The sequence below is a fragment of the Bombina bombina genome, chromosome 8 (assembly GCF_027579735.1).
Source record: "Bombina bombina isolate aBomBom1 chromosome 8, aBomBom1.pri, whole genome shotgun sequence".
Classification (NCBI taxonomy): Eukaryota; Metazoa; Chordata; class Amphibia; order Anura; family Bombinatoridae; genus Bombina; species Bombina bombina.
Window position 1 is genome coordinate 216,421,083 of NC_069506.1, and position 21,134 is coordinate 216,442,216.

Below are 21,134 nucleotides of genomic sequence, written 5' to 3' on the forward strand. Positions count from 1 at the left end.
CTATGAAAGAAGTATCTCGAATTTTGGTTTGGGCGGAATCCAGCTCCTGTCTAATCTCTGCGGTTCATATCCCAGGTGTAGACAATTGGGAAGCGGATTATCTCAGTCGCCAAACGTTGCATCCGGGCGAATGGTCTCTTCACCCAGAGGTATTTCTTCAGATTGTTCAAATGTGGGGGCTCCCAGAGATAGATCTGATGGCCTCTCATCTAAACAAGAAACTTCCCAGGTATCTGTCCAGATCCCGGGATCCTCAGGCGGAGGCAGTGGATGCATTATCACTTCCTTGGAAGTATCATCCTGCCTATATCTTTCCGCCTCTAGTTCTTCTTCCAAGAGTAATCTCCAAGATTCTGAGGGAATGCTCGTTTGTTCTGCTAATAGCTCCGGCATGGCCTCACAGGTTTTGGTATGCGGATCTTGTCCGGATGGCATCTTGCCAGCCATGGACTCTTCCGTTAAGACCAGACCTTCTGTCACAAGGTCCTTTTTTCCATCCGGATCTGAAATCCTTAAATTTAAAGGTATGGAGATTGAACGCTTGATTCTTGGTCATAGAGGTTTCTCTGACTCCGTGATTAATACTATGTTACAGGCTCGTAAATCTGTATCTCGAGAGATATATTATAGAGTCTGGAAGACTTATATTTCATGGTGTCTTTCTCATCATTTTTCTTGGCATTCTTTTAGAATACCGAGAATTTTACAATTTCTTCAGGATGGTTTGGATAAGGGTTTGTCCGCAAGTTCTTTGAAAGGACAAATCTCTGCTCTTTCTGTTCTTTTTCACAGAAAGATTGCTATTCTTCCTGATATTCATTGTTTTGTACAAGCTTTGGTTCGTATAAAACCTGTCATTAAGTCAATTTCTCCTCCATGGAGTTTGAATTTGGTTTTGGGAGCTCTTCAAGCTCCTCCGTTTGAACCTATGCATTCATTGGACATTAAATTACTTTCTTGGAAAGTTTTGTTCCTTTTGGCCATCTCTTCTGCTAGAAGAGTTTCTGAATTATCTGCTCTTTCGTGTGAGTCTCCTTTTCTGATTTTTCATCAGGATAAGGCGGTGTTGCGAACTTCTTTTGAATTTTTACCTAAAGTTGTGAATTCCAACAACATTAGTAGAGAAATTGTGGTTCCTTCATTATGTCCTAATCCTAAGAATTCTAAGGAGAAATCATTGCATTCTTTGGATGTTGTTAGAGCTTTGAAATATTATGTTGAAGCTACGAAATCTTTCCGTAAGACTTCTAGTCTATTTGTTATCTTTTCCGGTTCTAGGAAAGGCCAGAAAGCTTCTGCCATTTCTTTGGCATCTTGGTTGAAATCTTTAATTCATCTTGCCTATGTTGAGTCGGGTAAAATTCCGCCTCAAAGAATTACAGCTCATTCTACTAGGTCAGTTTCTACTTCCTGGGCGTTTAGGAATGAAGCTTCGGTTGACCAGATCTGCAAAGCAGCAACTTGGTCCTCTTTGCATACTTTTACTAAATTCTACCATTTTGATGTATTTTCTTCTTCTGAAGCAGTTTTTGGTAGAAAAGTTCTTCAGGCAGCGGTTTCAGTTTGAATCTTCTGCTTATGTTTTTTGTTAAATTTTTATTTGGGTGTGGATTATTTTCAGCAGGAATTGGCTGTCTTTATTTTATCCCTCCCTCTCTAGTGACTCTTGTGTGGAAAGATCCACATCTTGGGTAGTCATTATCCCATACGTCACTAGCTCATGGACTCTTGTTAATTACATGAAAGAAAACATAATTTATGTAAGAACTTACCTGATAAATTCATTTCTTTCATATTAACAAGAGTCCATGAGGCCCACCCTTTTTTGTGGTGGTTATGATTTTTTTGTATAAAGCACAATTATTCCAATTCCTTATTTTATATGCTTCGCACTTTTTTTCTTATCACCCCACTTCTTGGCTATTCGTTAAACTGATTTGTGGGTGTGGTGAGGGGTGTATTTATAGGCATTTTAAGGTTTGGGAAACTTTGCCCCTCCTGGTAGGAATGTATATCCCATACGTCACTAGCTCATGGACTCTTGTTAATATGAAAGAAATGAATTTATCAGGTAAGTTCTTACATAAATTATGTTTTTCCCTTGAAAGGAAAGGGACATCAGTCTGTTCCTAGACCCATGTCAGCAGACCAAGACTTCAGCCATAAGGCCCTTCTTGATTGAGTTAGATTTTAAACATCAATCTTGATGATGTCCATAACTTTGTCACAAATTAGGGCATTAAACATCATAAGAGCCTTAATGCAATTTTGAAGATCTTTAGCTGAAGAAGTATTAGCAGCCAACTGAAATAAGGAGTCACACCAAAGAACTGCGGCTCTAGCAACACAGGTGATAGCAATGTTCACTTGAGAAGTCCTGATTGCAGAAAAAGTTTATTAAAAAAAGGACTCTAATTTGTGGTCCATTGCATCCCTGAAAGAGGTACTATCTTCAAGAGGGATAGTAGTATGCCTTTCCAAAGTGGAAATAGCTCAATCAACTTTGGGAATAGTTTCCCATAATTCTGCATTTTGTTCTGGAATTAGATACATCATCTTGAATCCAGAAGAAGCAGTGAATGGAATACCAAGTGTTTTCCATTCCTTGGAAATTACATTTGAAACCAAATCAGGTAATTTAAACACTTCGGGGGGGCAGGGGAGCTTTAAAAATAACATTTATTGATTGACAGGTTTGTCTTCTGAAGTCTTTGACTCAGAAAGTACCAAAGTCTTGAGAACCTTATGTAATAAAGAACAAATATGTTCGACTTTTAATCGAAAAGAAGACAATTACCCATCTGATGATGAGTCAGTATTTAAAGAATTTCAGGAGTCTGATGAGAAGAGGCCTGCATATTTGCAACAGAAGTCATAGCCATATCCGCCAATTTGTGATTACGCTTACATGGTTGTTTAATCAATCTCTCTCTTTTATATATATATATATATATATATATATATATATATATATCTCATGTATGTATGTGTGTATGTATTTATATATATATATATATATATATATATATTTATTATTATTATTATTATATTTATTTTTTTACTAAAATACCATCAGATATATATAGAAATATGTAGTTATTAATCAATAGAATATATTACTCTATGTGAAGAACATTGGAATGTGAAGTAATAATACTTCATGTAGGGATAGCGAAACTGAGAAAATGCGATTGGTTTTGAGTAGCTGGTTGGGTGTTTCACGCTCCATGGAAGCCTATGGGGAAATAAGTTAACGCAGTAACAATATTCTAACCTGGCTTTTTCACGCGTTGGGTTAGCAAGCGAATGAAAACTTTTTACACAAAGTATCCGATGTGCTCAAAAAGCCAAAGTCATGCACAGTTAATAGTGATAAATAGTGCTCTACTCGTAATCTAGACCATAATAAGTGAAAATGGTACACAATCAATACGTGAACATGGAGTAATATGTGACCTACTATCTGGAAGGCAGCAAACAAAAGATGAAGAATATCTTGTGGTTTATTCATTTATCCTCTATTTAGCCTCCTGATTGGTGTATCTTTGTTAAAAAGTTATTTTTGTTTTCTCTGCTGTTTGGAATTCACTAAGGAATTGATGCAAAATTCAAAGCCTGTCTTGTAATAAAACTCACTTTCTTTATCTTCACTGTATTTTTGAGGAGTTAAATTGTTTTCATATCTGAGCTTACATTTTTTAAGAAAAATGTGAGAAAATGTGCTTTGATATTACTCATATTCATTCAAGTCATCCATTTGATGGTGACATAATTTTAGATGTTAAAAGAGATAAACAAAAAATGAATACATAATAAAAAGGTACAAATAAGAATATCAACTTAAAGTGATAATATAATATGATAACCGTGTTTTATTCCTTTTTTACAAATTTGGAATTCATTTTTTTAGTTCATCTTCTTAAAATAATACACAAAAAACACACTAGACAAGTGAAAACATAAAGCTAATGTGTAGATTATAATGTGCGTTTATGTATTCATTTAGAACACCGTGCCTTACAGATAAACTGAATTGTCGGACAAACTCCAGGAAGTGCTGTAATTGCGACAACTCCATATTAATCCCCACGGTTGTGGAACTGAATTTCAAACTTGCGCAATCAGGTGTGGTGGTCAGGTGTCAATATGTGTTTGGCCATATCGTTTAAAATGACAAAATAAAGGTAAAGGAGGCATTTGTAAACAACTGAATAAAAATAAATTGAATAAAAAAGGAATAGTTAGTAACACATTAAAGTTTTTACAGTACACTGTCCCTTTAAGCTCATCTTAAGATAAAATGAGCTGCTATAATTCACATGTAATACGTTTACACATTGGTGCAGAGCCGTTAGCTATGCAAAAGTAAACACTGTTGGAACTTGCAAACAAGTGACAGATTATGCCTAATAAAGTTGATGACTCTAATGGGAATGACAGCTCATGGCAACAAACCTCTTTTGTATAAAGCTTATATACATGCTAGACATCCTATATTACAAAAGACAAGAGTTTGTCTGAAGCCGTCATGCGCAGTTCAGACAAACTCTTGCCGCTGCACGCGCACCCTTGGCCAGCTGTTCGCACGCGCAACCCACTTAGCATTGTTTGTTAGCACCCCGCACGCTCCTTACCGCACACTCTCAAAACTGATTTGAGCCCCACACTCACAAACTGATTTGAGCCCCATTGTTTCACACTCACAAACTGATTTGAGCCCCATTGTTTCACACTCACAAACAAACTGATTTGAGCCCATTGACCCCCCTTGCTGCGCACGCACACTTTGAGCCCCCCGCACGCGAACCCGTGAAGCCCTAGCCATTGACAACCCCTTAGCCGTTAGACTACTAGCAATGCGCACGCGCACGCGAAGCCCTAGCCATTGACAACCCACTTAGCCTCAATGCCCACGCAACAGAGACCGGGAGGTACGGGGGGAAGTGCAGGAGCGCCATAAAACACAAGATTTTCTCTTCGGAGTCGCTCACACTTCTTGGCCCTCCTGCATAAATTCTACATAGCCGGTCCACGTGGTACATTGGGGCCTGGGCTGCCGGGCCTGTGGGAGACTTCTTATAAAGTTAGCTGGGCCTCCTTAGCCCCTGCCATACATCTGAACCTCCCTGAGGACCCCTTAACCCCTCAAGTAATTGCAGAAAGTGAAGAAGGCCTTAGGCAACCCTATAGGCCCCTTACATAGAGAGAGGGGGGGAAAAGAGGGGGAGAGAGAGGGGGGGGGGGGAAAGAGGGAGAGGGGGAAAAGAGGGAGAGAGAGGGGGGAAAAGAGGGAGAGGGGGAAAAGAGGGAGAGAGAGGGGGGGGGAAAGAGAGAGGGAGGGAGAGAGAGGGGGGAGGGGGGAAAAGAGGGAGGGAGAGAGAGGGGGATAGAGGGGGGGAAAAGAGGGAGGGAGAGAGAGGGAGAGAGAGGGAGGGAAAAGAGGGAGAGAGAGGGGGGGGGAAGAGGGAGAGAGAGAGAGGGGGAAAAGAGGGAGAGAGAGAGAGGGGGGAAAAGAGGGAGAGAGAGACAGGGGGGGAAAAGAGGGAGAGAGAGAGAGAGGGGGGGGAAAGAGGGAGAGAGAGAGGGGGGGGGGGAAAGAGGGAGAGAGAGAGAGGGGGGGAAAGAGGGAGAGGGGGAAAAGAGAGAGAGAGAGGGGGGGAAAGAGGGAGAGGGGGAAAAGAGAGAGAGAGAGGGGGGGGAAAGAGGGAGGGAGAGAGAGGGGGGGAGGGGGGGAAAAGAGGGAGAGAGGGGGAGAGGGATGGAACCGCTGTACATAAAAAATTGGCCCGTGTACACAGGCTTTAAGACTAGTAATGATATATTCAAAGCAAAGATTAGCCTGAAAATGTTTAGTTTTTATAAAATACTTTAGTTTCTATAAACGACTCCATGTTTAAACTTAAGTTAACCTCAGATATAAAAGAGGCAATAAAAAAAGACTGTGCAAGCAAGGCTGCGTGAAAACCATGTAGCCTGTTTTATAACTGTCCCTAATTGTCTTTAGCAGAAGAGATAGAAAAGGAGGACAACTAATAACCATAGTGTATTGCACAGTTTTTTAACTACACATAATTAAATATTTATATTACAATCTTATACCGTTTAGAGTCCCTTTAATACATGTCATTTTATATGCACATTTACTTACTTTACACATTTTTTCTCTAGCTGAAAGTATCCTGGTAGACATTTATCACATTTATCCCCACAGCTGTTATTCTGGCAGTGCACACACACGGCAGAGTCCTCTGATGGACCTTGAGAAATCCAACTTGATATCTGCAAACATAATAATATATCAGGAGTCATGCAAAGACAACACACTAATAACACAAAGCCAAGTCGCATATGCATAAATATCCCAGCCTGCTTAGTTTCCTGCTTAAATGGGTATAAAAACACAAAATACAAGTTCTAATGTGTGAGAGCATTTTATTATTGAACTATTGTTTGCATAGAACTACAGGGTAAATCCCAATCTTGTAGAAATCCTTAGCAAATGATTTATCATTGACTTTTATGGTGTTTTTCTGTTGAAAATCATTAGATAAGATTTTCTAAAAGCTTTCTAATCTGTCTTCTTCTTTCTCTAATAATTTAAGGTGAGCAAAAAACAAAACAACAACATTGAAGTTCATGGCTATTGTGGTAGAATTGAATATATAAACATTTCAAGATTACAATGCTTGTCCCTACAGTAGAAAGACTGATAAAAATCCCTCACCCAAATACACTTGCATGCACGTTGCAAGACATCCTTGCATTGTATACTCTACACACCTGATCCAATGGGAATCTCTCTGGCTCTCTCAGGGCCTTCTCATATTCCTCTCGTCTCATACAGATTTCACTGTTCCCACGGCAGAAATCCAAACACGGTCGGCATGCTCCCCCATTCAGAGCTGAGCCGACAAACAAGGGCTTGCACTTTTCACAATGTGTACCCTGAAAATGACAGAAAGAATGTGTGAGCTAACTGATAAGAAAACAACCAGTGTGTAGCCAAGCTTATAATAATTAAACAAGCATAACTCAAAACTGTATTCATTTTAACATGTTAAATTACAGAAAAAGCAGGCAAAATAAATAATGAAAATGCATTGCAAAGTTTTTTCCATTGCTTCCACAGATAACAGAGTACCGTTTGTCTGATTTATAAATCTTACCCTAAAACATGCTCTACGGCAATTGCTTAAAGGGATACTGAACCCAAATTTTTTCTTTCGTGATTCAGATAGAGTATGCAATTTTAAGCAACTTTCTAATTTACTCCTATTATCAATTTTTCTTCGTTCACTTGCTATCTTTGGTGGAAAAAGAAGGCATCTAAGCTCTTTTTTTGCTTCAGAACTCTGGACAGCACTTTTTTATTGGTGGATGAATTTTTCCACCAATCAGCAAGAATAACCCAGGTTATTCACCAAAAATGGGCCGGCATCTAAACTTACATTCTTGCATTTCAAATAAAGATACCAAGAGAAGGAAGAAAATTTGATAATAGGAGTAAATTAGAAAGTTGCTTAAAATTGCTGCTGTATCTGAATCATGAAAGAAAAAATTTGGGTTCAGTGTCCCTTTAATTAGTGAAGGAGATTCTGTAGATTTGTTCCTAACTGACCACAGCGAAAGCAGTTAAGATAAACATATTCAAAAAGCTAAAATCAGGAATGTATGGACTGAAAAACCAAGGCAACTTATGGTAACTAAATGAGAGTTTCAGGATTCAGATAGAGCAGCAATTTTAAGCAACTTTCTAATTTACTCGTACTATGAATTTTTCTTCGTTCTCTTGCTATCTTTATTTAAAAAGCAGGAATTTAAAGCTTAGAAGCCAGTCCATTTTAGGTTCAGCACCCTGGATAGTGTTTGCTTATTGGTGGCTACATTTAGCAAACCAATAAGCAAGCATAACCCAGGTTCTCAACAAAAAATGGGCCGGCTTTTAAGCTTTATATTCCTGCTTTTTAAATAAAGATAGCAAGAGAACAAAGAAAAATTGATAGTAGGAGTAAATTAGAAAATTGCTTAAAATTACTCTGATACATGAACGAAAAAAATTGGGTTTAGTGTCCCTTTAAATCACTAGGTTTGTATGTTGATCTTAATTGCCAACATGTAATATACATACATAAATATAATGTTAATGACTCTCTAAGTAGTGTGTAATTTGGTTTACTTTTATGGTATTGTGATTCAACTTCCCAGTCAAAACGATGGCCTATGTTTGTCATCGGTTCCCATCCCTTACCATGGTATTGTTGTGACACTGTACACACGTGTCTTCCGCTCCTAGTCCTACACAGTCACTGTGCTTGTTGCATCGACAAGCCACCGAGCAGTTTTCACCAACGTAGCCAAAGTCACAGTGACACTGATTGGGCTCCACACAGGTCCCATTAACACAACCATGATCACATACAGGGCGACACAATCCTGTCACACTATAAAAAGACAGAGAAAGAACGGATTATCAAGTTGTATGTAAGAAATAGAGTATAATGCAGAGGAAGAAATAAACACATTAAAGGTAAAGGGAGGAGGAGGAGAGAGCCTCACTGTAGACAACACATCCTGAGATAACTTCCCGGAAGACAATGAAACAGGAAAGGAAAAAGAGACAAACTCAAAAAAGTTTTGTCATTTGTATGAAAAGAGCTTTATCAAAAACATGGGCAAAGTAATGTGTAAATTGTAGGGTTAAAGTGGTTTATTTTAATTTTAAAGTGCATGGTTTGTGGGCAACTAGTCTATGGGACAAAAACCACATAGGCTGATTAGGAAAACTCCCACGGCTCAAATGGAGGATAGTGTAGATCTTACAAGATTGAAAACAAAACTTGTGCTTTTTTTTCTTTTGTTCGCTATAGGAACATTCATTAAAAAAAAACAAAAATAAACACTAATACAGTTTTCAAATGCCCTATGTTTCAATGCATCAAAAATGACTAGTGTTTCTTTTAAAAAGGACAGTAAAGTCAAAATTAAACGTCCATGATTCAAACAGATCATGTGAATTTAAACAATTTTCTATTTCACTTCGATTGTAAAAATTGCTTTGTTCTCTTGGTATCCTTTGTTGAAGAGTAAACTTAGGTAGTCTTATAGTAGCTCAGGAGCATGCACGTGTGTTTAGCTATCTATGGCAGCAGTGTATCCAACAGTGTCTGTAGCTGCAAACTCTGTTGCCATAAAATGCTCAAGTAAAAGTGCAAACTCCTGAGCTCCTATGATCCTTTACCAAAGGATACCAAGTGAACAAAGTTGTTCTGTCTCTGTAGTGTAGTGAAGTGGTTATCCCATTTGCCTTACCAACAGAACAAAGCAAATTTATTAATGGAAGTAAATTGGAAAGTTGTTTAAAATTGCATATTCAATCTGAATCATGAACATTTTGTTTTATATTTACAATCCCTTTTAAAGTAAAACAACAGATTATAGGAGAATGAGAGCTTCACCAGTCTAATCTGCTAATTACTATTAAGTGTACACTCACTTGTGCAGAGTATATCCTTTTTTGCAGGTGCATTGGTATCCGTTTGGCAAGTCGCTGCAGTTCTGTGTCTCATTGCAGTCGTGATGCTCATTTAAACATTCATTCTCTGGGGGGCAGGACATGTATGCCCAATGCGATTCAACACTGTTGCACTGTGCGCCAATACCTAGCGATTGGAAAGGTCCAATAATTGTGCTCCTACCTACGTATAATGCACATGGATAAGTTGTTACTATGTAAAACAGGAACAACTGGTACACAATAAAAAACATATTTAATTAGAACATTAAATATGTAATATTCACTGATACTTTATTGCTAAATGTAGGGTTACTGATTTAATTATATACCCAACATGTTCTTTAAAAAGTACATGAAAGTCAAAATTAAACTTTCATTATTCAGACAGAGCATGCAATTTTAAAAAGAATTTTATATTTACTTCTAGTATCAAATTATCTTCATTCTTTTGGTATCCTTTGCTACAGACCTTACCAAGGTAGGCTCAGGAGTGTGCACATTTTGAGCACTATATGGTGTCAGTGTTTGCAAAAATAATTTTTAAATAATGTTAAAAATCACTTGCAAAGACTATCATCATGTAGTGCTCAAGACAAATGCACACTCCTGAACCTACCTAGGTCTGCTTTTCAACAAAGGAGACCAAGAGAAAAAATAAAATTGACAATAAGAAAATTAGAAAGTGTTTTTTTCAATCGCATACTCTATCTGAATCATTAAATCATCGATTTTGAATGTCGGTTTTATCTTGACTTTTGTTTAAAACAAAAAAAAAGCAGATAATGAGCCTAATCTGATAATATCTCCCTAGTTTAAAAAATTAAAAAAGGAGGTACATACCCTGAATGGGTCCGCTGAGTCCTCCTTCCAGACACTGACCTTCCCCATTGCCCCCTCGCCGAGCACACCATCCACAGCGGGGATGCTGAATGCAGGCTGAGCAGTGAGTATGGTTTGAGCATGATGGAGAACAGCTCTCAGTGCCACTCAGAACTCTACCACAAGCACCCGCAGCACAGCGCATAGGCAGGAAAGTGGGGCTCATACACTGCAATGTAATAAGAGATAATACTGTTTCATCACAATGCACACACAGCTCATACACTGCATCTTCAATGAAACCTAAATCCTCCAAGAACTACCTAGTGGGTACACTTAAGACTTATCAATGCAAGTCGACTTTTCTAGTCTAGGTGCAGAACATTAGAATGTGAAATATTTATATATTGGGTTAGTGTGCATATTATATATTGGGTTAGCGTGCAAGTGAAAACGTTTTACTTTGAACTTGTAATAAGAGTGCAACTCGACGTGGCAAAAAGCTTACTTGAGCGGGAACATTAAATAACGCCCCACTTGTTGTAATCTGGCCCTTAGCGGTTTATTGTCCCATTAATGCTGCTTTAGAGTTATTTGTATATGTGTTGGCATCTACTCCTTAAGGGACACTAAACCCAAATTTTTCCTTTAATGATATAGAGCATTCGATTTTAAGCAACTTTTTAATTTACTCCTATTATCAATTTTTTTTTCATTTTCTTGCTATCTTTATTTAAAAAGCAGGAATGTAAAGTTTCAGAGCCGGCCCATTTTTGGTTCAGAACCTGGGTTATGCTTGCTTATTGGTTTGCTAAATGTAGCCACCAATAAGCAAGCGCTATCCAGGGTGCTGAACCTAAAATGGGCTGGCTCCTAAGCTTTAAATTCATGCTTTTTAAATAAAGATAGCAAGAGAACAAAGAAAAATTGATAGTAGGAGTAAATGAGAAAATTGCTTAAAATTCCATGCTCTATCTGAATCATTGGGCAAAAAAATTGGGTTTAGTATCCCTTTAACGACCAAGGACGTGCCAGGTACGTCCTACAAAAAACTACCCTTAATAACCAAGGACATGCCTGGCACGTCATCGCGCTTCCAGTCACTTCCAGGGTATTGTAGTGATGCCTCGATATTGAGGCATCACTGCAATCCCCTTTTTTGGTGCTGATTGTTGGTGGGTGGGAGCTGTAGCAGGGAGGCGGGTGGGTGGCTCATCGATGGTCCTGGATCCGGATCTCACCTCACATCCGTTTGCGTCGTGCTGCGGGAGTGCAGCCAGGTCGGGGGGGGGGGGGGGGGGGGGGGCGTGTGCGCGTGCCATATTTACACGATTGCAATTGAAATGTATGGGAAGGAGGGACAGAGGGGGGGGAATAAATGGTTTTGCAAGGTATCTGGGAGGGGGTAGGGTATTGAGTGGGGGGCAGCTACACTACAGAAAATAGGTTTTTAAATAAAAAAAGAAATAAAACACATTATTTGTGGCATATTGGGTATTGGCAGACAGCTGCCAGTACCCAAGATGGCAGCAAATAGGTAGAGGTGGAGGGTTAGAGTGATGTATGGGGGGGGGGGGATCAGGGAGGTTGAGGGCTAAGGGGGGATCCATCACTGCAGACAGAATATAAAGTAAAATTTAAAAAAATGCATTTTATTTTAGTAAATAAAGTGTGCCAGTACTTAAGATGGCGGTGACAATTGTGCAGTGGGGGAAGGAAGAGAGCTGTTTGAGGGGGGTTAGGGAGGGATCAGGGGGTGGGATGTGTCAGGTGGGAGGCTGATCTCTACACTAAAGCTAAAATTAACCCTGCAAGCTACCTAATTAAACCCTTAACTGCTGGGCATAATACAAGAGTGATGCGCAGCGGCATTAACCAGCCTTCTAACTACCAAAAAGCAATGCCAAAGCATGAAATATACCAAAATGGGCCTAGATCAATACTTAGGGTTGTCTACTACACTACACTAAAGCTAAAATGAACCCTTCAAGCTCCCTAATTAACCCCTTCACTGCTGGGCATAATACACGTGTGGTGCGCAGCGACATTTAGCAGCCTTCTAATTACCAAAAAGCAATGCCAAAGCCATATATGTCTGCTATTTCTGAACAAAGGGATCACCGAGAAGCATTTACAACCATTTGTGCTATAATTGCACAAGTTGTTTGTAAATCATTTCAATGAGAAACCTAAAGTTTGTGAAAATGTTTCCTTACAAGATAAACGGCTAAATTACGAGTTTTGCGGTATGAGTAAAAAAGCAGCATTAAGGCTCATATTACAAGCTTTTTCTGGGAGGCAAAAAAGTGAGCTGTACAGCCTATCCCGCAAGATTCGTAACGCAATCTAAAGTCAGTAGTTATGAGTTTTACGCTGTAGCATAAAACTCATAACTAAAGTGTTAAAAAGTGCACTAACACCCATAAACTACCTATTAACCCCCAGAGGCCCTCCCGCATCGCAAACACTAAAATAAAATTATTAACCCCTAATCTGCCGCTCCGAACATCGCCGCCACTATAATAAACATATTAACCCCTAAACCGCCGCACTCCCGCATCGCAAACACTAGTTAAATATTATTAACCCCTAATCTGCCGCCCCTAACATCGCCGCCACCTACCTACATTTATTACCCCCTAATCTTCCCCCACCAACGTCGCTGCCACTATACTAAAGTTATTAACCCCTAAACCTAAGTCTAACCCTAACCCTAACACCCTCTAACTTAAATATAATTAAAATAAATCTAAATAAAAATTCCTATTACCTAAATTATTACCTAAATTATTCCTATTTAAAACTAAATAATACCTGTAAAATAAACCCTAAGCTAGCTACAATATAACTAATAGTTACATTGTATCTAGCTTGGGGTTTATTTTTATTTTACAGGCAAGTTTGTATTTATTTTAACTAGGTAGAATAATTACTAGTTATTAACTATTTACGAGCTACCTAGCTAAAATAAATACAAATTTACCTGTAAAATAAAACCTAACCTGAGTTACACTAACACCTAACCTTACACTACAATTAAATAAATTACATTAATTAAATACAATTAACTAAATTACAAAAAAAAACCCCCACTAAATTACACAAAATAATAAAAGAAATTATCAGATATTTAAACTAATTACACCTAATCTAATAGCCCTATTAAAATAAAAAAGCCCCCCCCCCAAAATAAAAAAAAACCCTAGCCTAAACTAAACTACCAATAGCCCTTAAAAGGGCCTTTTGCGGGGCATTGCCCCAAAGAAATCAGCTCTTTTACCTGTAAAAAAAATACAAACAACCCCCCAACAGTAAAACCCACCACCCACACAACTAACCCCCCAAATAAAATCCTAAGCTCCCCATTGCCCTGAAAAAAGCATTTGTATGGGCATTGCCCTTAAAAGGGCATTTAGCTCTTTTTCAGCCCAAAAGCCCTAATCTAAAACCCACCCAATAAACCCATAAAAAAACCTAACACTAACCCCCGAAGATCCACTTACAGTTTTGAAGACCGGACATCCATCCTCAACAAAGCTGGGAGAAGTCCTCAGTGAAGCGGCAAGAAGTCCTCAACGAAGCTGGGAGAAGTCTTCATCCAAGCCAGCAGAAGTGGTCCTCCAGATGGGCAGAAGTCTTCATCCATCCGGCGGGTCCATCTTCAAGACATCCTGCACAGAGCATCCTCTTCTTCCGACGACTGAAGGTCCTTTAAATGACGTCATCCAAGATGGCGTCCCTTGAATTCCTATTGGCTGATAGAATTCTATCAGCCAATCGGAATTAAAGGTGAACAAATCCTATTGGCTGGTGCAATCAGCTAATAGGATTGAGCTTGCCTTCTATTGGCTGTTCCAATCTATTTGCAAGCTCAATCCTATTGGCTGATTGCATCAGCCAATAGGATTTTTTCACCTTTAATTCCGATTGGCTGATAGAATTCTATCAGCCAATCGGAATTCAAGGGACACCATCTTGGATGACGTCATTTAAAGGAACCTTCATTCGTTGTCAGTCGTTGGAAAAAGAGGATGCTCCGCGCCGGATGTCTTGAAGATGGACCCGCTCCGCGCCGGATGTCTTGAAGATGGACCCGCTCCGTGCCAGATGGATGAAGACGTCTGCCCGCTTCGTTGAGGACTTCTTGCCGCTTCCCTGAGGACTTCTCCCTGTTTCGTTGAGAATGGATGTCCGGTCTTCAAAACTGTAAGTGAATCTTTGGGGGTTAGTGTAAGGTTTTTTTAAAGGTTTATTGGGTGGGTTTTAGTTTTAGATTAGGGCTTTTGGGCTGAAAAAAAGCTAAATGCCCTTTTAAGGGCAATGCCCATCCAAATACCTTTTTTCAGGGCAATGGGGAGCTTAGGTTTCTTTAGTTAGGATTTTATTTGGAGGGTTGGTTGTGTGGGTGGTGGTGGGTTTTACTGTTGGGGGGTTGTTTGAATTTTTTTTTAAAGGTAAAAGAGCTGATTTCTTTGGGGCAATGCCCCACAAAAGGCCTTTTTAAGGGCTATTGGTAAGTTTAGTTTAGGCTAGGGGCTTTTTTTTTGGGGGGGGGGTTATTTTGATAGGGCTATTAGATTAGGTGCAATTAGTTTAAATATCTGATTATTTTTTTTATTATGTGTAATTTAAGTTTTTTTTTGCAATGTATGTAATTGTATTTAATTAATGTAATTTATTTAATTGTAGTGTAAGGTTAGGTGTTAGTGTAACTCAGGTTAGGTTTTATTTTACAGGTAAATTTGTATTTATTTTAGCTAGGTAGTTAGTAAATAGTTAATAACTATTTAGTAACTATTCTACCTAGTTAAAATAAATAGAAACTTGCCTGTAAAATAAAAATAAACCCTAAGCTGGATACAATGTAGCTATTAGTTCTATTGTAGCTATCTTAGGGTTTATTTTACAGGTAAGTATTTAGTTTTAAATAGGAATTATTTAGTTATTAATAATAGGTTTTATTTTAATGATATTTAAGTTTAGGAGTTAATAAATTTAGTATAGTGGCGGCGACGTGGGTGCGGCAGATTAGGGGTTAATAAATGTAGGTAGGTGGCAGCGATGTTAGGGGTGGCAGATTAGGGGGTAATAATATTAAACTAGTGTTTGCAATGCGGGAGTGCGGCGGTTTAGGGGATAATATGTATATTATGGTGGCGGTGATGTCCGGAGCGGCAGATTAGGGGTTAATAAGTATAATGTAGGTGTCGGCGATGTCAGGGGCGGCAGATTAGGGGTTAATAAGTGTAAGAATAGGGGTGTTTAGACTTGGGGTTCATGTTAGGGTGTTAGGTGTAAACATAAATTTAGTTTCCCCATAGGAATCAATGGGGCTGCATTATGGAGCTTTACGCTGCTTTATTGCAGGTGTTAGACTTTTTTTCAGCCGGCTCTCCCCATTGATGTCTATGGGGAAATCATGCACGAGCACGTAAAACCAGCTCACCACTGACTTAAGCAGCGCTGATATTGGAGTGTGGTATGGAGCTCAATTTTGCTCTACGCTCACTTCTTGCCTGTTAACGCCGGGTTTATGAAAACCTGTAATACCAGCACTGTAGGGAAGTGAGCGGTGACAATAACGTGCAAGTTAGCACCGCACCGCTCATACCGCAAAACTCATAATCTAGCCGAAATGTAATTATTTCTTGACACGGTGAGTCCACGGATCATCATCAATTACTGTTGGGAATATCACTCCTGGCCAGCAGGAGGAGGCAAAGAGCACCACAGCAAAGCTGTTACGTATCACTTCCCTTCCCACAACCCCCAGTCATTCAACAGAAGGAATGGAGAGAAAGGAAATAACACAAGGTGCAGAGGTGCCTGAGGTTTATATAACAAAAAAACTGTCTGAAAAACAGGCAGGGCCGTGGACTTACCGTGTCAAGAAAGAAATTTTTTTATCAGGTAAGCATACATTTTGTTTTCTTTCTAATGACACAGTGAGTCCACGGATCATCATCAATTGCTGGTGGGAATCAATACCCAAGCTAGAGGACACAGATGATAAGGGAGGGACAAGACAGGTAACCTAAACAAAAGGCACCACTGCTTGAAGGACCTTTCTCCCAAAGAAACCTCAGCCAAGGCAAAAAGATAAAATTCATAAATGCAAGGAAGACCAATTTGCCACCATGCAAATCTGTTCCACAGAAGCATCAATTAGAAACCCTAGAAAGAAGAGACAGCCCTCATGTAAAATATACAACTCTCTCAGAAGACTGCAGCCCTGCAGTCTGAAGCAAACTTCTCAACCAGAGAAAAGAGATATCAGAAAATATAATGCCCGCACAACATCCAAATTGTTAACACACACGTTCCTCAAGAGATAAAATGAGGACACAGAGAGGGAACAACAAGTCCCAAACTATATTTTCACTTAGGAGAAAAAACTGCCTCATCTGAAATAAGATGAAGCTAATCACGCTTCAAGACCGAGAGAAAAACTATCCAAGCCGAATATATAGAAAAATTCCAAAAAGACTTAAAGCTATGGTTCAAACTGAGCCTGCTGCACAACCTTAAAATCCAAGGTTAAAACTCCAAGAGGAGCCACAGACTTAAACACAGGCCTGATACTAACCAGGGTCTGACAAAAGGAATATACATCTGGCACATCCGCCAGACACTAGAGAAAATAAGGCTAACGTGGAAAACTCACTGCAAACCGTCCTCCAGACCGATCTGGAGAAGGACGAAACTCCTAGGAATCCTGACCCTACTTCCAAGAATAGTCCATGGATTCACACCCATCAGGAATTTTACGTCCTACCTTATAGTAAAAGAAAACGGAAACAGCCTTGCAAAACTGACTCATGGTCACAATGACCTATTCAGAAAACCATGCTTAGACAGAATAAGCAAACAAACTCCAAGCAAACAGCTTCAGAGAAAATGAAGTTGAATGAAAGAATGTACCATGAATTAGAAGGTCCTTCCTCAGGAACAACCATCAATGGAGGAAGAAACACATCTCCGCTAGGTATGAAAACCAGACCCTGCGACTATGCAGAAAACATTAAAATACCGTAGATCACTCCCATTTGGTACGAACAAAGACTTATGGAAGGAGAACTGAAATCTCAAGGAAGCATCCGGAAATTCAGCAGAGCAGCCTAATCACTTAAACATAACATGGAAAAAAGGCGTACTGTCATATCCAACTCCAGTACCCCCCAAGTGAGGATTAACCTGGAGAACACCTCAGGGAGCATCGTCCACTCCTAGGAATGAAAATTCTGACTGCTCAAGAAATCCGTTCCCAGTATACACACTTGACGTGAATAATGGCTAAACTAGAATGAGAACATTCTTCCACAGAGCAATACACGCCAAACATGGAAAAAGATTCCAGGTTCCTCCCAGGTGGTTAATGTAAACCACTGAGATGAATTATGAAAATAGAACCTGAAAAAAAAACAAAAAAACAGATAAGACAACGGAGGCCAAGCCATTGTAATCGCTCTCCACTCCAAGATGGATATGGGGAGAGCAGGCTCCAATCAAGTCCATAGTCTCCAATTCAACAGGCTAGCGACCATAACTATTACTCAGGAAGTCTCCGGAGGCATGAGCCCCTAAACAGATGCTCCTGAAGGAACCCAAGATTGCGGAAAATGCGGGCAACGATCCTGCTAAGTCTCGCAATCAAAACGAGCACTCTTCCCCAGGGAAGAATCTCGTGTCGACAGATCTAGATCTATCCTCCAGGACAGAGCCACAAGATTCTCAGTTCAGTATCTGAACATGCATAACCACAGACTCTCAGACAGGATTGAACAAAGGGATGGTGTCCAATGAAGCAAACATCAGACCATTACCTCCATACATTGATCCCCTGAAGGGCCAAACAGAAGTGTGCCTAAAAAGGCAAGAGGAAGAACCCTCTATTTCCTGACCTCTGTCAAAAATATTTTCAGAGATAGGGAAAACTAATCTTGTCCCTAAGAAATTACCCCTGTAGCTGGAACAAGGGAACTTATTTGTAGACACACTTCCATTCGAGGAAAGAAAAGAGACAACAAGGTGCTTGTAGAAAAGATGAAGCCTGAACCTTATGACGTCCAGGAATGGACCTTCTGAGAACCATGGCAAAGCCAAAAGGGAAGAGCCACAAACTGAAAGTGTTTGACAGAAAAGCAAACCTCAGGAACTTGGAATACGCATCCTCCAGGACTCTGGTCACAATGAACTGACCCTCCTAGTTCAAAAGGCTGAATGGAACCACTGGTTTCCATTTGAATAATGTTACCTTGAGACAATTTGTTGAGACACTTCGGGTCTACTAGAGGGCGAAAAATTCCCTCCTTTACAGGAACCATAAACAGGAATGATAAAATCCTTGACCCCGTTCTCTTACCAGGACTGGAAGTATCACTCAAAAACTCAGTTATCTGGCCAGCAGATAAAACTGAGCTATTGAACATGTCTTAGGCAGGGAAGGAATAACTACTACGTATAAACCTTGAAGTACTATGTTTACAGACTATCTGGGATATCTCGGATCTATGTTTGCAGACAAACAGAGAATCAATCCCAGACTGAGGGCAAATTCCCTTATTTCCAAATTGTACAGATGCACTAGAAAACTTGGACTCATAGGAAAAATCCCCTGTCCATGACGCCCAGCGGCTAATACAGCGAAACCAGATATCTAGCTCCTGGCTGAAAGCTTGGTAGCATCAGAGATCAAGAATTGGTCAGCTTAAGAGCCCTAATTCTGTACTGGCTCTATTCCAAGAAGTCCATAGATATCCATTGCCAGCAGCTGGATGCGAACCAACAACCTTTAAGTTGCAAAACTACAAAGCTAACCACTAGGCTACATGGGCTGCTTGGTTCCTGACAAGAACAGCTATCCTCTCTAGAAAACGAATTTCTCTTAGCCAGAGTAGAATTACCCTACTCCTCTAGGCACCGTGCTCCATGATAACAGCGACAGGAAATATCTGCTGGCAAATAACTCCAGGAGATAGAGAGGAACCGCAGGGCACTGCATGTGACATCATAAAAGCTAGGGAGAAAGCTGTGGCATTGCCTAACCAGCATCATCCTAACAGACATGAGGGCTCAGAAAAAGGAAAAATTGTGTTCTTAATTTCAACCATTTTTGCACGGAAATATAGGTTACCATGCCTGGAACTCTCAGAAACTAAACTGTTAACTTAGCAACCATGCTATTCTTGATTTCAACCATTTCTGCAGGGAAATAACTCCTCCAGGAGATAGAGAGGAACCGCAGGGTACTGCATGTGACATCAGAAAAGCTAAGGACAATTAAGGAGAAAGCTGTGGCATTGCCTAACCAGCATCATCCTAACAGACATGAGGCTCAGAAAAAGGAAACATTTTGTTCTTAATTTCAACCATTTTTGCACGGAAATATAGGTTACCATGCCTGGAACTCTCAGAAACTAAACTGTTAACTTAGCAACCATGCTATTTAAGCAGTCCTGAGACATAATTTTATCCCTGAAAGGCAAAACCTACAGTGGAACAAAACACGATCTCTATAAAAGATTTAATATCAATATGAGAAGCAAAAAATTGATAAAGCTTCTATCCTCAAGAACTACAATCAACCTTAGCGTGAAGGTACTAGATAGCTCCCCACTAAACTCCCGTGGAAAAACCTGCATATATAAATCCTCAACCTGAAAATGTAAAAAAACATGCACTCCAGTAGTACCATAGGATTTAAAATGTTTATTTGTAAAGAAATGTCTCATTCCGTTCCAGGCATTATAAACGTCCTGTAAAAATGACTTGAAAGTTTCAAGCCAAGTACTACCCTTACACACGGTCAGCTAGCTCATTGAAGAAAAAAAACATACTGTCTCTTTAAATGATTCGTCAAACAGCTTACCGCCCAAAAAAAAAAAAAAAAAGTACTTTATTAAATAAAACAGAACTCATCCCCCTCTTCTCACATCGCACCCAAGCTCGATAGGTACCGGCTGGACTACATGATAGCAGCCGTGACAACTTTAGACAGCGCCTTGCTGTCCAAACAAATGAAAGCTACCGGCGCCATAGAGAGGAAAGAGGGAGGAGTTACCCCGGCTGAGAGAAACAGCACCATTAACAAAAGCGCGCTCTTCCCAGCCTTCAGAAAAATAAATTAAAACCGACTCTAGCCGCCATAAGGGTTCTGTAGAGTGCAAATGCGCTAACACCATCAGCCTTAAACACTGTGTCTTAAAATAAACGTGTAACGGTCATAAATAATCACCTCCTAAAACCTAGGCTATTACTATAAAACCTAGGTTAAGGAGGACTGACACAGAAACGATGCTTTCAGATAACAGAAAAGCCTACAATGTTCATATTAATAAGGTCTCCTAAAACAGAGATACAGAAAAATAAAGAATGAACCCCTTCATGAAGAGAGATAATTCATAGCTTCCTTGTCACATACCTAAAAGTGCCTGCATATTGCCCATACAAATCCTCTACTGAGGATTCTGTGTAGTTCCACCAAAAAAATAAAATACAGAGAGCCCATTTTACTTTAACGATTCTGAAGTGCCAGCCTCCTAGCCCCAGAAGACAAAAGGCACTTACCTGCATTCTAGCCGTCCGGCAGTCAGACGACTCACAAAGTATGAGAGGATGCCGCTCCTCACAGAGACCTGTGTAAAAAGAAAGACAGAGTAAGCTTACTCAGGCTTTCTATACCAGGGCAGCAACATGTTAGGAAAACGCAGCAAAGCCCACTTTACTTCACCTCTTCCTTGTACTAGAGGCAAAGAGAATGACTGGGGGTTGTGGGAAGGGAAGTGATACTTAACAGCTTTGC

At 39.8% G+C, this 21,134-nt stretch overlaps 1 protein-coding gene across 2 annotated transcripts in view; it reads right to left on the bottom strand.

The window, feature by feature from the left end:
• Positions 1-21,134, bottom strand: part of MEGF8 (multiple EGF like domains 8) — a 119,493-nt gene that overhangs the window by 15,398 nt on the left and 82,961 nt on the right. For both annotated transcript variants that reach the window (XM_053690879.1, XM_053690877.1), the window contains exons 37-41: positions 10,355-10,562; positions 9,494-9,695; positions 8,249-8,441; positions 6,781-6,945; positions 6,149-6,279 (exon numbers count right to left, since the gene is read on the bottom strand). In XM_053690879.1, the coding sequence (XP_053546854.1) occupies positions 6,149-6,279; positions 6,781-6,945; positions 8,249-8,441; positions 9,494-9,695; positions 10,355-10,562 (899 nt within the window). The remainder of the gene's footprint in view (positions 1-6,148; positions 6,280-6,780; positions 6,946-8,248; positions 8,442-9,493; positions 9,696-10,354; positions 10,563-21,134) is intronic.